We start from the raw sequence: 17,781 nt of genomic DNA, 5'->3' as shown, positions 1-17,781 counted from the left end.
GAATTTGTGCAGCATGCTGACGTGGCCCTGTCGTATGGATCCCCGCGATTTTCGGCAGAATTTCCGGCTTGTTGATGTGGCAGATCTGCGTACGAAAATTTCTGGCCACTTTTAGGCCTGCTTTTGGTCTACGCAATGCTTGGGGGAGAGAGAGCTTTACTTTTTTAAAAGCTCTGCTTTATTTACTCAAGAGCTTGTGAGAGAGCCATGCTTTATTTTTACAAGGCTTTTAATTTTCAGCTTTTGGGACTCTGCCTATGGCATCCCTTGTAAAACCTTCATAAGTGCAAGTTGGCCTCTCACTTCTCAGAGCATCTAGTCGCAGAGTCTGAGAGTGAGTTCCGACCACTCCCTTGTACTTTGAGTTGCAGATTAATACAAAAAGAAATACCTAAAGGGATGCCAGTCTTTGGGGCCAATATCTCTAGGCATAGAACTCATAGTTACCGGGGAACGCCCCCTAGCCCCCGTTCCGGCGTTCCGGGGGGCAGTTCCCTTCCCGAACGTTCCGGAACGTCCCGGAATGTCTGACGTTCCGGGTGGCCAATGCAAACCGGAACGGCCGTTCCGGAACGTTCCGAAACGCCCCCGGACCGTTCCGGAATGCCCTTGGAACGGCCAACGGCTACAAACAAATTTGGCAAAAATTGAAAAAATTGAAGTAAATGTTTGGGCTTCTTTTGAAAGTGTGCAAGGCCTCAAGGACTCATAAAATGCACCCCCCTCCCCCTTTCTCTTCACAAGCTAATCCTCAAGGCTCAAGCTCTCTCCCTCTCACTCTCAAGATCTCTCCCTCTCAAGACTCACTCTCTCAAGGCTCAAGGCTTCAAGCCTTCAAGCCTTCTTCCTCTCCCTCCCACTCTCTCAAATCTCTCCCTCTCCATCTCACTCACTCTCTCTCTCTCTCATCATCTAGTCATAGCAAGGTTGAATGGTCTTCAAAACGAGTTTTTTGTGAGTATTAGAGTCAAAGCACTCTAATACTCCTTGTATTTAAACACAAGGAGCTAAAAATTGCACTATTTGGGTGTTTTTTATACCTCCCGTTCCGCGACGTTCCCGTTCCGGACCCCTAGCCGTTCCCCCGGGATCCCGTTGCCGTTGCCGTTCCCGTTCCGCGTTCCGGGTAACTATGATAGAACTCCGCTGGGCCGTGTCGAATCAACTGTGAACTGTTTTGAAGTGAATTCTTGTCATGTCGTTGTGGAATCTCGACTTAGAGTGTCCAAGTCTGTTACAAACACCTTCGAGAGAGGGAGAGAGAGAGAGACGAGAGAGTTGAGACGGGGTCACTTACTGCGTGAGTAGTGTTTGCGCAAGGCCTTTGCAGATGAAAATTTTGCTGAGTGTTCATTGTTGCAGAGAATGAAGAGCGAACCCAATTTTGCCGACTAGCTTGGTTTTTTTTTTCAACTTAAAAAACGATCGTATAGTACAGATTTGTATGATATGATACCGTTTTGTACGGACGTACTGTACCGTATGGTACATCTGGATACAACCTTGCAGCATACTACTAAACGCTTCCCAGACACCCTGTTTGTGTCGTTCAAAGGTTACCAGGAATTACGAACACCCCTCTTAGAAGTAAATTACATCCCATTGACTTCAAAAGTGTCTAAATCAAACTCAAAAATCTTTCTTAGTGTATCTTGGTCAATCGAGCTTGAAAAGACGATTGGCTTTTCATCCTGAGATTGCATTAAAGCTATCGTTAGATTCCTTTTGTAAGGTTGTGGCCGACAGTAGCATGGTTCATAAGCTCTTGAATTGTCAAAACTGGTTTGGGCAGACAATGGTGATGGCACTCCAATGATATAGCAATCACTTTGGGCCTCCAAGGTTATCAGTTCGAAGGGAGACACTTGATGATTTATGTCGAGAAATTTCAGGTTGTAATCTGCTAGGGTTTTTATGGCAAGCATTTCAGGATAACCCACCCTACCAGGGGTTGCACTTCGAAGGAAGATGTGAATGTCTTGTGACTTTGGGAATTTTTTTTCTTGAAAGCTTGCGAAGTCCTTGGAGTGTGCAGCTTGGTAGCTATAGACATCCACCATTGCATCACATTGTCTTTGAGAAAAGCGGTGGCTCAAAAGAACTTTAATTCTTCTGAGTAGTTCCCCATGGCATAGATGTCAAACTGTTGATGAAATTGTAAAGCTTTCCTTGGATCTTTCTCTCCCAAAAAGGGAAAAAAAAGTTTTCGAATGAAATCTGGAAGCGCTATCTTGCTCTGTTTGCTCTTGGAAGGACCGGTATGCTTTGAGAAAAGCACACAAGTGAAGCTCTAATGCCATTGTAACGTGAGGGCACCACGTGCCAATGGAAGAGAACAGACTGAACAAACTTTAGACGCTTCAAAACAAGTAAATTGAAAGAGATACATGGCACACGAGACATGGAGGTGGGGAGTTCCACTTCAAGACAACACTGACCCCAAACGATGGCGCCCCTTTTTAGTATTTCTTTTCATCGCTTCAACTCAGCACAACGCCATCAATGCATAGAATTAATGTCCCATGGCCATGAAAAGCAGCTTACGTGAAAAACAATAGATCCTAAAAGCATCTGGTCCAAGCTCCCAAAAGCTGACCGTACAGTTTGTAGCGTAAAATGCTGGCGCCCATACAATTGCCACGTCATTAGCATGTCAACCCAATTTATGGGTGGTCCGTATAGTAGCCACGTCATCGTCTTTTTACGCCAGTCATTTGTCTGTGTGTGTGTGTGGGTGCTTTACTCTAGGCCCCGTTAGATGGGCTCTTATAAGTTTGCTGGGGGTCAGGTTATTAATCTTAACTCGGCTTTGATACTTGGGCCACTCGACGAGAATCTGTAAATTGGTAAAGATTTCCTCTTCTTCTTCTGCTTTTGCTAGGGTTTATGTCCCTTTGTTGGATTGTGTAGGTTGGCTAGGGTTAGGCTCGGGGAGCCCTAACCCGTTAGGTCTTTAGCGACTCGACAGGTCAGCAGTTTGTGACATTCTTAGCACTATAAATAAGAATTTAATATGATCTGGGAATAATCGATTGTGTCTAAATAACCCTACAAGCATGAGCCTTCTTGGAGAGTTATGCCAAGTTATTACCGTCTTTTTTACACATTTGATGTATTTAAATTTTCTCCCAACCAGAGTGATACTTGATCTCCGCTTGGTTAGTTTGAGCTCGAAATATTGTGATTGCAAGCAATGGAAATGCCATACCAAATAGAGAGAGGTTTGGTTTGAGTATTAGACATTTGATTCCAAGCAATGGCATTTTGTCATTGCTTGGTATTAGCAGACATGTAGATTTGTGAAGTTTACAGTTACGACCAATTGATATTGTGGAATTGTTGCATTAATTCTTTCTGAGCTTTTTTTCTAGTGCTAGGCTTCATCGTGGTTTAGTTTGCCCTTGATCTCCGGAGTCATGACAAAAGTTTCGTACGTTGAACTTTGTCTTGATGTATGCTCATTTGTGTGCTGGTGTGTGTGCGTTGTGTTGGGAGCATATGTTAGTACCTAGTTCTACACCCACTATTGTGTACTGATGACGTTAGTATTTAGTTGATACTATGCATGTTGAAGTCGATGGTTATATTGTCTTATGGGTGACTACCACGAGTCTACAGGTGCATTTGTCCTTAATAGGTGAGTCTGGGCTCTTTTTGGATTCATCCTTTAGTTGTATTAGCGGACATGCAAATTTCACATTGTGAAGTTTTCATCCGAGTTATGACTTGTGGAGACTCTTCCTATTCTTCATAGTGTGTATGCCCTATCAACTGCCTTTTTTGTTGCATTAGTTCTTTCTATTAAAGTTTTTTTCTACGGCTAGGCTTCATAATGGCTGAGTCTGCCCTTCATGTTCGAAGTCATAACCGAAACTTAGTACGTTGAAATTTGTGTTGTTGAGAGCATATGTTAGTACCTAGTTCTACACCCACGATTGGGCATTGGTGATGTTAGTGGGGACGTTGTAATATTTAGTCAAACTATGCATGATGAAGTTGATGGTTATATTATCTTATGGGTGACTACCATGAGTCTATAGCCACACTTAATAGGTGAATTTGGGCTCTTCTTGGATTCATCTGGTATATGCATTTTGTCATAGTACATACCAAATCGAGAAATTAATGTTACCTTGAATAGTTATCCCACAATAAACAATCCCTTCTTCGCTTGATTCTTCCTTAGAGAAAGCTATTATGCAGTAGAGCTATAGTATAAAGAGATACAAGAGGGGAAGGTTTAACAGTAGGAGATACGATAGAGAGAGATGCTCATTGTCTTGAAATAAGTTTGCTGCGAAACTTTAGTTGACAAAGTCAACAAAGATTGTCAAGAATGAAGTATATGGTATAATGGTTGTCTTTGCTTTGTTTTCTATTGGTTCACATTAAATGAACTTGTTATATATATGTGGAGGTGGCACATGCAGGTTCACTCGACAAATTGGAGTCCTTGCTTGTGATCCACTTGTGTGGTCTTCTCTAGAGAAGTCGGTATGCTGGTTTCAGCATCTTACGAAGCTATAAACTATGTTTTTTCATGGAAGTTGGTGAAAAGTTAAGGTCTTTGGTTGTTGCAGGCAAAGTTTTTGGAGTTGCCTTACATGCCTATGCTAGTGGAGCCTGTGAAGTGGACATCGTGAGTATTTTATGACCTTATCTTGGGTTTTGCGAGTCTAGGTCATGGTCATCTCTTTTCCTTCGGATTTGTTTATGTTCTTCAAAACCGCTAGTTTTACATGCATGTTAAAGAATGGGGCTGTTCGTGCCTTTGTGATTTGGAAGTGCTTTTCCTTCGAGTGCACTTGAGTGGTACTGGTATGAATTTTTCTGTTCTAGGTATAAGAAGGGTGGTTATATGGTTCTGAGAAGCTACTTGATGCGGACACACGGAGCACGGAGTCAACAAGTTACATTATCAAGGACGCCTAAAGCAAACTTGAGGAGAGTTTTCAGTGTAAGTTTTGTCCAGTTGCTTTCAAAGTATGAAATTGCAGGTTTAGGAGAAGTGTTCATGCAATTCAATGTTTTTTTACTCTTAGGCGCTTGATGTACTGGGAAGGACGCCTTGGAGGATAAATACGCGAGTTCTAGATGTAGTGGAGAAAATATGGGCAGACGGCGGGGGCATTGCAAACCTTATAGAGCGGGCTGATGTAATTCTATTCCTTACGAAAACTTAAGTGTTACAGGTCATTTTGTGAAGACTATTAATTAAGATCTCGCCTTTCGATACCTTTTTTAAATTGGATTTTTGGTTTGTATTTTGTTCAATAATCATAGATCCTGGTAGAAGTTAGCCTTTTCTTTTTTCATTCACCGTCAAAACATAATCAGAAACAAATTTAGAAGCTACTTCTTGCAGAACAAAGGGATGTTGCCCATGTAAATTCATTGTCATAGGCCTGTGAAAAGGTTCTCCGAGCAGCTTCTGGAGGGTGAATCTTGGATAGTGTTGTTGTGGTTTATTGGGGTAGCATAACACCATCATGTCATACTTCATCACATCTTCATCACTTTGCTTATGGACAATCCGAGTGTCACGTGTGTGGCAACACATATTAGGATTTATACATCGTGTGTCATAGACAAGCTCTCTACAACATTGGACAGGTCCTTTATTATTGTAGAGCTAGACGCCACAACCACAAGGACCTTTTTAACAGCTTCCTTGCCATCAATGGATTTGAGCCCATCATCACCACCAGAGAAGCACTGCACGACGACTCAATGGTTCTTCCACTCGAGCTAACTCTTGATGGAGATGAGCAAAGACTACTACTACAACTTGCCTTATGTACCCTACAGCTTCAGATTCAATGCTTGTCATTATGGATTCTAGCTGGGTGTCTGTCAGGATTCGTTTATTTTTTGTGTCACTTTATGATGAGAGATCATTATCAGTTGTTTGGTCTTATGAGCCATTTTAGTATTTAAGAGACTTTAATGTATCCTTCTTTCTTTCCATACATGCGTTTGGAAGTCTATTTGGCTTCTGATTATTGACAAGACTCCTTGTGCTAATTCATGGTCTTTGAAAATGCAACATGGAATGTTGTGAGTGTTATGGTGCTAGGTGCAATGAAAAATTACTGATAATTAATACATAAACTTGGAAAGCCTGTAGAGCTATCCTTGATGGGTGCTAGTCTTGGTGATTTGCTTCAGCATTAGGGGCGTCATCTGAGTGGCATAAGGGACCATCACTATTGGAGGAAATGCAAAAGCCTTTTTCTCTTTAATGGATGTTTGCTACATTTTATAATCAATCAGAAGGGGAGAAGTTTCTCTTCTTTGAGCCTCTCAAATGAACCCTTTTTTTTTAACGTGAACTTCCCAGACTTGATATGGCAGGTTTGTGTGTTGTTTGCTGTGTGCTATTAAGCAGTTCATACGGGAGTGCTCTTCCTATTTAAGACCTGGTGGCGTGGTGCTTAAAAATTTATTAGCAAAACTCATGGAATTGGAAGCATAGCTGGGCTTACTAAAAGATTTTATGTTAGAGCTGATTGTCACTGGTCTCATGGCCAGCAAAGGGAGTTGTTCCCATGAGCAATTTCAGTTATATTTTGCCTAGATTATTCACTCCCCATAACAGTCACTCTCTCCTAGCACTAGTGGGAAATTAGAAAAGATAATATGCAGATGCTTAGGAATAATCTGGTTGATGTATAATATCTGGCTGGAGCTGTTTCTGGTATTGCATGGTGACAGAAAATTTTACTCAATGTAGACACAAATATAGAGATTGTGAAGGAGAGGTGGCTTTGGAATCTGTGACATGTATCAAAATGATGTTTCTTGTCTGGCACAGTTTTATTATTATTATTATTCTTTTAAAAAATTGGCTGGGGGAATATTCATCTTGAAAAACAGTGAAGGTATGGCTTAAGTATAAGTAGACTATGTTTTTACAGCGTACTAATCAATTTGTAAAGCCTTCAACCATCACGCAGCAGCTTGACTCGTTTATTTTCCCAGCTTGAACTGCCAAAGAAGCCATCAACTAAGGATGAGGATGAAATCAAGTCATGGAGGAGGGAATTTTTCAGACGAAAACGCATCAATAATGAAAGGCATTCTCTTCGTTGTGACACTGAACTGAAGCTTTCTGTAAGTAATGTTACATTATTCTCTGAATGGCTTATTTACTACAGAGGCGGAAGACTCTCGTGACATGCTATCATACATAGTCCAAAACTTAGCTAATAGCTACCTGTAATTTTTCAGGTTGCTCGCAAGTATAAGAAAGAGTCAAAGTTCTACTATCCGCATAATGTCGATTTCCGTGGGCGGGCTTATCCAATGCACCCCAATTTGAATCATCTAGGGTCCGACCTTTGCCGCGGGCTGCTGGAATTTGGGGAAGGCCGTCCGCTAGGGCGCAGTGGGCTTCGATGGTTGAAAATTCACCTTGCAAATGTGTTTGCAACAGGGGGTGTGGACAAATACTCCTTTGAAGGACGTATTGCGTTTGTTAATGACAATATTGAAGACATCATGGACTCAGCAAGGCGACCACTAGAGGGAACAAGATGGTGGCTCAAAGCTGAGGATCCTTTTCAGTGCTTAGCAGCATGCATGAGCTTGAGTGATGCTCTTGAATGTGACGATCTTGAGAACTTTATCTGCTATATGCCTGTGCATCAGGTCATTTTCTAATCTTTTACTTGGGGCCATGAAGTTAGAAACACCAAGAAGAGCGAAAGATTTTTTGAATTCAGGCTTTGAGCTTGTTACTGTGTCTTTTTAGGATGGGTCCTGCAATGGGCTTCAGCATTATGCGGCCTTAGGCAGAGACATTGTAAGGCCGCCTTGTGGAGCTCTTTCTCTGTCTCTGCAAATTCCAAGTGGGTGCTAATACTGATGTATGTTTTCTTTGGGTCTTGTTGCAGGGAGGGGCAGAGTCTGTAAACCTCTTTTATGGTGAAAAGCCTGCAGATGTTTACTCAGGAATTGCCAATAGGTATTGTTAGGCATTTCTGATGCAATTGTAAAGCATCTATTGTCTTTTTTTACGTGTACTAAAAGATTCTCTTACATTCGCTTCAGAGTTAGGTTGATAATGGAAAATGATGCTCTTCAAGATTCCTCTGTTGCTGATGCAGAACATGCCAGGGCGCTTATTGGACATGTTAGTTTCTTTGAGAATGAAAAGTCTCATTTATTCCTGCCATCACTTCTTGCAACATATTGATGTCTTTGTTTGCAGGTAGATCGGAAGCTTGTCAAGCAAACTGTAATGACATCTGTGTATGGTGTCACATTCATCGGAGCTAGGGCTCAAATACTCAATCGCCTTGAAGAAAAGGACAAGGATAAAGATAATACCAAGTTGTTTTCTTTGTCATCTTATGCAGCAAAGGTAAGCATAAACTTTGACTTTTCAAGGCTTCTTTGTAGCTTTGTGTTTGTTCATCTTTTCTGCGCGGTCTTTCTCAATCTATGGAGCACTCTGATGTTTGTATTCTGTAATGATACCACTGTGGAAAAAGAAGGTGATAAAGTTTGATCTTTGCACAGGTGACACTGGGAGCTATCGGGGAGATATTTAAAGAAGCAAAGGGCATAATGAGCTGGCTGGCTGATTGTGCAAAGGTATTTCATCTGTTTCTGTTCAAAGTTGTTCAGAAAAAGTGATTTTCAAATAATCAATTCCTAACTGTAACTGAATTGGCTGCAGCTGGTTGCTAGTGAAAATGAGGCTGTTAAATGGAGTTCTCCACTGGGGTTACCAATAGTTCAGCCTTATCGAAGGCCTGGATGGAAACAGGTATGCCTGGTTAAGGATGCTGCTCATTGAGGTAGAGATCTCTTACGCTTGTTTATCCAAGGAGACCAGGCAGAGTTTAATCCATCTCTTATATAAATTTGATCAAACATAAAATGTGTTTAAGCTAACACTCATGGGAAGGAGTTGAGTTGTGGAGAAACATATGACATACAAGGAGGCCAGGCTATGAATCGCAGAGAGAATTCACGTTGATGTTACAAGCTTGAATGAGACCAAGCAGATACCAGACGGACCTTTATATCTCTAATTGTAAGTGGATGTATATATTTGTGACGATTAATACGGTGAAAGTACAGATGAAAGACAGTATAGAAAATGTTATCTGGATGGTGCAAGAGAATGAAAATGACGGACTAAAAATGCTTTGGGGATAGGGGCCTGAGGTGGAAAAAGAATGAAAAAGAAAGGATATTTATGTGAGCATAGAGGAAAAGAATTTGACCGCTCCTGACCCCGTGTTTATAGAGAGATTAATTGGCCCTTGGACCCCAGCCCCTGGACTGCCTGAGACAATAGCTCAGAACAGCCCAATGCACAAGAAAGTCAAGAAGGAGATTAATGTGTTAGTTTGCAAAGTGAGGATGAAAGTGAAGATGCAATGTTTGACCATCGGTATTTGATGCTTCACAACCACTATTATGGTGAATACAGAGCAGCTTGTTTTGCTGCTTTGTGAAGGCATATGGCTTCGGGGATTACTTGTGGAGTTGGGATCTGTGAAAGAATATTATAAGCTTGAGAAAATTACCATAATACCTTTGAAATTAAGGGAAATTCCCAGAAAACCCCCAAGCTTCAAAAATTGCCTTCAGATTTTGCCACAATTTCCCAAAATGCCCTTGAATTTTTTAAAAGTTCTTAAGATACCCCTTTTTGTTCTCGCAAACGTCTCCTAACACTTTCCTTCTTTCAACTCTTCATAGGAAGATGCATCCTCCCTCACCCAGCTAGAGTGCTTCGTTAGCCTGCTTGACTGCAAGTGGATAACAAACTGGTGGAACGGTACAAGCTGTGATTGCAATTAGAGAGAGATCTTGCCTTTGAATTGAGAGCAAGCATTGAACAAGAGTATACATCAGTAAACAAGAACATAGAAGTGAAAGCTGAGAGAGAGAGAGAGAGAGAGAGAGAGAGAGAGAGAGAGAGAGAGAGAGAGAGAGAGAGAGAGATCAATGAACAATGCAAGCATTTGAAACAACCATGTATCTGGTGCTGGATTGTGCTGCTGTGGGTTTTCGAGCTAGAAAGAGGCAAGAGATAGCTGATTTTCCCAATGTCCCTTGTAAAGAATAAGTACAAAGCGTTAGAAAAGTAATAGCACAATGTTGAAGGTTCTTAGAGTAATCTCATTGTTTGTATGTGTTCTTTCATTCTTATGTTATAGAGAAAAAAGAAAACGTGCTAGTGTCCTTGCACGGGGGAGTTTGCACAGTCCTCTCCAATTTTTATAATACGAGGGAACGTGCCATTCCCACGGCAGCATGCAATTTTCGGTGTGTTCTTTTTTACCGTGTTCTCAGCATTCAAGACCAGAATGTGGCACTTCTTACTCACCGCACGCTGTAATATGTCGCCGTTGCAAATGTAGAGGAGATGTGTCCAAGCTTCTCTTGATCTGTTTGCAATGAAACACGAGAGAGTTAGGATTGTTAGAGGTTTGAATGGGATGCATGAAGAACAGTGGAATAAAAAGATTAATTACAATATTTAGTGGAATCCAAGAGGCGAAATTTTAGGCAGAAGCTCCTCAAGCAGTTCTTTTGCTTTCTCAAGCGCACCACATTTGGCATACATATCGACCAATGAACTGCCAAGCACATTATCTCCTCTCAATAGCCCCTAGCTGGAAATCTCATCGCATTCCAAGCGATGACATGCAACGAACTGCTGCAAATTGTGACACTCTGTTGCAATGATGGGAGGATTTACAGATCATGGAAAACTCTAATAACTCAAATGGGGAACGTCCCCGCGGCAGGGACTCTTTGATATGAAGCACCTCCTGGGCTGATTTGATGCACCTCTGAATCCTTCTTGATGGGGGATTGCCGATGGCCACCGATGGCTGGAATGCACACCCGATGCGAGAGGAATGAAGGACTCAAAATGCAGATCTTGGCGTTGCTGATGATGGACAGCAATCGAGCAATCGATGTCGGCAAGGAAATGGCCGAGGAGAAGCGCAACGGGCTACCGAAGCACTGGACTGCAATGGGATGATTCCGAAGGCAGTTACGAGCCGTTCTGTCAACGGGGAATGGGCTGAAAACTGAGGTCGCTGGCTGATCTACTGCAGGCTGAGAGAATAGGCTAATTTGAAGAAAAAACATTGGGCTAATATGCTGTGGTTGCCAAGCAGCAGGTCTGATCTCCAATAGCCAGCATAACGTGAGCGAGCCGGTGAGAAAACGTTGGCTATGCTGATGCAAAAAACATTGGGTAGCTACTCATTCTAACGCCCCTTATCTATCTGAAAACGCTAGGAGAGCATCTCTTTTTTATACCGGCTGAAATCTGCTCCAAAAGTCGATCATGCAAAGATCCACATGGTCGTATTCACAGAATTCCTCTGCTGATGTATCAGAGAAGGTAGCCTGACAAGTTGTTATCCTTGCATTCTCAAAGAGCATTCCAAGAGACTCTGTATGGCGAGGAGCCCTCACTTCCTAAGTTCCTTGCCACAACCATGCTAGGTATATCCTACAATCAACATACTGCAAGAGACGATCTTTCTCACAAAAAGCTCATTAAAAACTTTTTCTGCTTTTGTATTTGGCATACATATCAAGAAAAGCCTTACCAAGAACAACCTTTTTCTAACAGGTCATGACTAGCACTCTTCATGTATTCTCTCAACCATGTCAGGATCTTTCTGAATGGCGGACGCTTCCAAGGTGCCGACCGCCACCGATGGCTGAAATGCGCACCCGATGTGAGAGGAATGAAGGACTCAAAATGCATATCTTGGCATTGGCAATGATGGACCACCAATCGAGTACTCAATGTCGGCGTGGAAATGACCGTCGATGGAGAATGGGCTGAAAAGTGAGATCGCCGGCTGATCTGCTGCTGCAGGCTGAGAGCATAGGCTGATTCGAAGAAAAAACACCAGGCTAATATGTTGCGATTGCCAAGCAGTAAGGCCGATCTGTAGTGGCCAGCACAACGCGAGCAAGTCGATGAAAAAACGTTGGCTATTTTGATGAAAAAAACGCTGGCTAACTACTCAGTCTAACGCCCCTTCTTTGTGTGAAAACGCTAGGAGAGATTTCCTATTTTATACCATCTGAAATCTGCTCCGGAAGTCAACCATGCAAAGATCCACCTGGTCATACTCACGGAATTCCTGTGTTGATGTATTAGAGAAGGTAGCTTGACAAGTTGTTGTCCTTGCATTGAAGTGCTCAACTACTTGCTGTCTACTCGCTTGAGGTCGCTCCCATTGCTCGCTTGAGATTGTTGGCTGCTCGCTGGTTTTAGACTGCTGGGGGGGGGGGGGGGGGGGGGGGGGGGGGGGGGGGGGGGGGGGGGGGGGGAGAGAGAGAGAGAGAGCGATGACGGCCCGAAGGGAATCGACCAAAAACGCAGCACCAACCTCGTCATTGTGCATCTGGAGCGGTGTCTTCTCTTTGCATTAGGTATGCTCCCTTGCCACAACTATGTTGGGCATATTAGCCAAGTCAAAAAAGGCAAAATTGTTGCTTTTGACTCCTCAACATTTCTGAGTGGATTTGCACACACAAATCTGGAGGTCGCTCGGTTTTGTTTGCTACCCGTACTACTATTTTTATATTGCAATTGAGGAGGTGTTGCCAAATTGTATCCAACAAAGTGCGTCCTAAACATGAGTCTTTCTGAAGTAACTCACTTTTGCGGAGTTGACTGTGTATCCTAGAAACTTGGTACAATTCTTTATGAGAATACGCCTTGAATTCGGTTAGAAGAAGAACTCGTTGCTTTTGAGTGCTCACCATGCTCGGTCTAGCTATGCTTGAATTGTGTATTGGATATCGCTTCTACCCTAGATTTTTCACAGCTCTGCGGACACAAAAACGGTGCAAGCATAGGTGGTTGAGTTTGAAGAACGATGTTCTCTTAGCATTTGGTTAAAACATCTTAAAGCTTTGATGCAACAACCATGTTGTACTTGAAGGCAAAAAGTTAGGCTTGATGATTACGAGCGGGCACAACGTCGGAGAATGCACAACATATTCATCATGTGGTAGAAGAGAGGTCAGTGAGCAATTACCACATGGGATGTAAGAGGATCAGGTGGCAATTGAGAAAGCCATCAACTCTCAACCACAAAAGGCTTTGGGAATCCTTGCCTTACCAAGAAAGATTTGGATCAATGGGAGCTAGTTAACAATGTCGATAACGATGACAACGATGATTATGATGAAGATGGTGATAACGTAAGGAGTTCACTTCTGCTTAGCTCCAAGGTAAACATGGTAACAAGAGTTTAAAGTGTTGGTTTTGGTCTACACAATTGGAGGCTTGGCTACATGTTGACTCTCGCTCTTCAATCCACTTTGTAGCAGAAGAGAGCACGTCTGGTTAGTAAAGCCTTCTCATGCTTCCGTGAGGTACCACATTCAACATACACATTCAACATATAGACTCAGCCGATCAGAGTATATGATGACGTTTTTTTGGCAAGGTGAGGGCTGATTTGTATCAGCTTTGTCAGACCCTTTTGGGCAAGGTTGGCGCTATTTTTGAGGTCATCCATAAGGCCTTAAGCCGTCAAAAAGCATAGGTGATTGTTCAAGATCCCCTCACTAGCAACCACAGCATGAATTCTCTCACACAACTGAGGATCTTGTATAAGGCCACAAGCCTTCGAGATTTAAGCATAGGTGATTGCAATCAGAGACATGAATTTCAATTCTATCTGGCATAAACAGCCCAAATCTTTGTGCCACGGCCAGATTGAGCATATCTTGCAATCGACTCGCTCCAAGAGATGACATCCTCGAGAGAAAGACATCAGCCTCTCGCATCGCACACTTATTTACAATGTGGTTGAAGAGGGGTCAGTTAGAAGAAAGCATAAATTATTGCACGGGATGAAAGAGGATCAAGTGGCAATTGAGAAAGGCGTCAGAGTATATGAGGACGTTTTACGATGGGGTGATGGCTGATTTGTTTCAGCTTTGTCAGACCTTCTTGGGCAAGATTGGTGCTATTTTTGAGATCATGCATAAGGCCACAAGCCATCAAAGTGAAAGCATAGGTGAAACAGTCACAATTGTATGGCAAACACTTCTAATCTTACACCATAGGAAGTCTATTTGGTTGAAGAGGGGTGAAAGAAGATCCGTTGGCAATTGAGAAAGACAAGCTCTCAAGCACAAAAGCCTTGGGAAAGTCTTGCCTTACCAAGAAAGATTTGGTCTTCATCAAGCGCGTAGAGAAACCAATACAATTGCAGCTTGACTGGCATTCAAAAGAGAGAGAATTGCAACATGTCTAGCGCGCGCGCACACACACAGCGGGAGAGAACATTGAAGGATGGCCGAGGGCACAGGGTTGTTGAATCTGCATGAGCTATACTTGGAGCGGCATAATGCTGGTCATAACTAGTTGTGCCTGCAGAAACGAGTTGAGTAAGGTAGTTGAAGCTGGACATACTGTTCAACTAGCCATTGGGTCTTGTTGCACACAAAGCTGCTATGATTGCTACGCGTGGAAGGTGCAGAGGCTTCACTGCAAAAGAAAGTCGATTCGAATATGCCGATGAGGCAAACAGTGACATTGTCGACCTTCTACAGCTGGAATGAATAGGGAGGAGCTTGGCCTACAGACTCTATGCTATTGAAGAATGCTCTCGGCATGTCGACGAGGTAGGCTTTTCTTCATGGCTCTTTGCTTTCATGTGAACAGGCATAAGGTGCCTGTACAACAGCTAGTTGGGATTTGCCACTTCCAACACCATAGATGGGTGTTGCCACTCCCAGCAACATAGATAAGAGGATGAGTCGAAGGCTGTAGGGTCCGCGTTTGATGGTTCTATTAAAGCTCTGCGCGAGCAAGTACTTTTAACTTTTGTCTCCATTGCTTTCTCTTATATGACTTCATATGTGAGTAGAAGCTGCTAATTAACCTCCTATAATAAGTTGCTTAAGTGTAGGGTAAATGCGCGCTATTTTGGGGCACAGAAGAAAAGCATGGAAAGAGAAGGGTAATCTGTAGACCCACATCCAACAATGCTTGTTACTTCATGCAGTACTAGCTAGAAAGAAGTTGCAGCCTCCAGTAATAATTATTGTTGTGAGTATGTGTGTGCGAAAATTATAAAGTGTTGCGATGATGGCTTTGGTTGAAAGGAGGAGCGTCAAAAGATGCTACTGGCTTCATAGACTTCTCTCTCTCTCTCTCTCTCTCTCTCTCTCTCTCTCTCTCTCTCTCAAACAGTGGCCAGAGACAAACCTGTAGACAAAGCTCCAAGCTGCTTGTGGGAACCTACGAACTGCTTGTGGAGAAGATCGAATTGTTGCTGAGAGCAAAAGATGCTACTAGCTTCACAGCCTTCTCTCTCTCTCTCTCTCTCTCTCTCTCTCTCTCTCTCTCTCTCTCTCTCTCTCTCTCAAACAGTGGCCAGAGACAAACCTGCAGACAAAGCTCCGAGCTGCTTTTGGGAACCTGCGAACTGCTTGTGGAGAAGATCGAATTGCTGTTGAGAGCAACGCAGAATGCTTTTTTTATTTTATTCACTCGGCAGTTGGTAGCTTTTGATGGCGTAGTTTTGTTTAGAGCTCTTTATCGCAGCCATGTGGGTTAATGAGTGCGCATGATTGAGATTTTGGCTCCTACGCTAACGAAGTACAATCTCTCTCTCAAACAGTGGCCAGTAAATAAACCTGCAGACAAAGCTCCGAGCTGCTTTTGGGAACCTGCGAACTGCTTGTGGAGAAGATCAAATTGCTGTTAAGAGCAACGCAAAATGCTTTTTTTATTTTATTCACTCGGCAGTTGATAGCTTTTGATGGCGTAGTTTTTTTTAGAGCTCTTTATCACAGCCACGTGGGTTAATGAGAGCGCAGAATTGAGATTTTGGCTCCTACGCTAACGAAGTAAAGATGATAGAACTAGGATTTCGGATGGCATTATGGGCTCTCAAGCTAAAATGGCTTTTTATTGCCCCATGTTTACACTCAAACAAGTTTTTATTTCAACTATTTCCCAACCAATGCCAGGCAAATTTTTTTAGGGAAAATGATCAAAATATCCTTGAAAGTTCAGGAAATTCCCAAAATTTCTCTCAAATTTCAAATTTTTTTCAAATACTCCGCTCTCAAGCTAAAATGGCTTATTATTTTTCCCTGTTTATACTCAAACAAGTTTTTATTTCAACTAATTTCCAACCAATGTTTGACAAAATCTTTTAGGGAAAATAATCAAAATACCCTTGAAAGTGGGGGAAATTTTCAAAATTTCTCTCGAATTAAAAATTTTCTCTAAATACCCTCGTCACAAGTTGGCGATGTGCTGTGTGTGTCACAAACTGATGATGTGGATGACCACCTGGGCAAGACCAGATGACGTGGCAGGTTGTACAGAGATCCCTCAAATTGTGTTGATTGTTGATGTGGCTGTCGTACGAATTTTCCGCAAAAAGCGTTGACATGCTGACGTGGTTGTTGTGAGGATTTCCGCCAATTGCGTTGGCTGCTTTTTGGGCAGTTTTTAGACCGTATGCTTTTGAGATTTGCTTGCTTTTGGGGCATCCCTTGTAAGAATAAATAGACCCTTGGGGCCTCACTTTGCAGAGCATTTGGACGCAGAGTTTGAGAGTAGTGGACCCTCGGGAGTTGTACTTTGCTCAAGAATTAATATAAAAATAAATATTGAAAGATTGGTGTCGGATTTTGGTGCCAATTTCTCTGCGCACGGAACTACATGGGGCCGTGTCGACTCCTATTATTAAAGTGTGAAAAAGTTGGAAGTATTTTAAGTGATTCTTTTGTGTGTTGTGCTAGATTCCCGACTTGGGTTGTCCAAGTCAGTAATAGTGGTGTGGGAGCTTCAGGCATGAGCTTTTCTCAAAGTACACTGGTCCTACCAAAGAGCAGATAGAGCACTTGAGCACTTTGGAAATTGTAATTAAAGAATCTTCGCGTCTTGGAATCAAAATTTTCACCTTTTCTGAGGTGAAAGATCGAAAGAAAGCAGTGCAGTTTCCTACAACAATTCGACATCATCTATGCTTTGGGAATTTGTACAGAAGAATCCAAGATTTCTCGAGCAGTGGGATTTCTTAAAGATAATGCTATGCAGTGGTGGAGTTAATCGCGACACAACTGCATGCTCCGAAGACTTGGTGAAACCAGCCCGTAGGGCGGTAGACTTCAGCTTTCACCCGATCTTTACAATGTTAACTTTACGACACAAAGGAACTCATGAATAAGCTTGTGATTGGAATTCAACACTTCAACACGGCTTGGTAGGTAGAGTGCCCCCAAGCAGACAGCAACACCTTGTAGGCCCCAAAGACTGGCGTCCCTTTTGGTATTTCTTATTCTTATTGCTGCAGTCATTTCGTCTTTCAGTTCCGGCGTTCAAACAAGTCAAGTACATATCTATCAGTTTCATTTTCACGAATTCCAGTTCACAGAATATTGTCAGCCCAGCAGTATCCCTGAAACCCAAAGGGAAATCAGTGACTCTATATCGAAATCGAGGTAATCCGTTGACAAAGGAGGGGAGTGACTCCCCTCTTGTGCAGGCCCGCCGCACTAGATTTACCCATGTTGAAATCGGGGTTCTATCGGAGTAGACTATGCTAAACCGAATGCTTCAAGGAAAGTTTCAAAATTTGAGGAGTATTTGCTAGGTCCTCCTCCTCCATCCACTTCAGATCCAATTAAGTAGTTCTTGGTATCCTTGTGTGCCAATATCTGTTCTGGAACAAGTATCTCCTCGCTTTCCTCCTTTCGGGCTGCTCATCTGGCTTCCCATCATCGGGAACATCGCCTTTAAAA

The 17,781-nt window shown here is 42.7% G+C and overlaps 1 protein-coding gene across 3 annotated transcripts in view; it reads left to right on the top strand.

Moving 5' to 3' along the window:
- The window catches only part of LOC147422070 (DNA-directed RNA polymerase 1B, mitochondrial-like), a 55,241-nt gene that overhangs the window by 20,046 nt on the left and 17,414 nt on the right, over positions 1-17,781 (top strand). For 2 of the 3 annotated variants that reach the window (XM_086502572.1, XM_086502574.1), the window contains exons 4-15: positions 4,431-4,494; positions 4,581-4,639; positions 4,840-4,957; positions 5,043-5,156; positions 6,982-7,113; positions 7,231-7,650; positions 7,754-7,804; positions 7,896-7,966; positions 8,053-8,134; positions 8,213-8,365; positions 8,524-8,598; positions 8,684-8,773. In XM_086502572.1, the coding sequence (XP_086358698.1) occupies positions 4,431-4,494; positions 4,581-4,639; positions 4,840-4,957; positions 5,043-5,156; positions 6,982-7,113; positions 7,231-7,650; positions 7,754-7,804; positions 7,896-7,966; positions 8,053-8,134; positions 8,213-8,365; positions 8,524-8,598; positions 8,684-8,773 (1,429 nt within the window). The remainder of the gene's footprint in view (positions 1-4,430; positions 4,495-4,580; positions 4,640-4,839; positions 4,958-5,042; positions 5,157-6,981; positions 7,114-7,230; positions 7,651-7,753; positions 7,805-7,895; positions 7,967-8,052; positions 8,135-8,212; positions 8,366-8,523; positions 8,599-8,683; positions 8,774-17,781) is intronic. The other variant, XM_086502573.1, reaches the window with a different exon arrangement.

This window comes from Adiantum capillus-veneris, chromosome 27 (genome assembly GCF_014529385.1).
Source record: "Adiantum capillus-veneris isolate H3 chromosome 27, ASM1452938v2, whole genome shotgun sequence".
Classification (NCBI taxonomy): domain Eukaryota; kingdom Viridiplantae; phylum Streptophyta; class Polypodiopsida; order Polypodiales; family Pteridaceae; genus Adiantum; species Adiantum capillus-veneris.
This window is presented reverse-complemented; position numbering and strand designations above follow the sequence as displayed.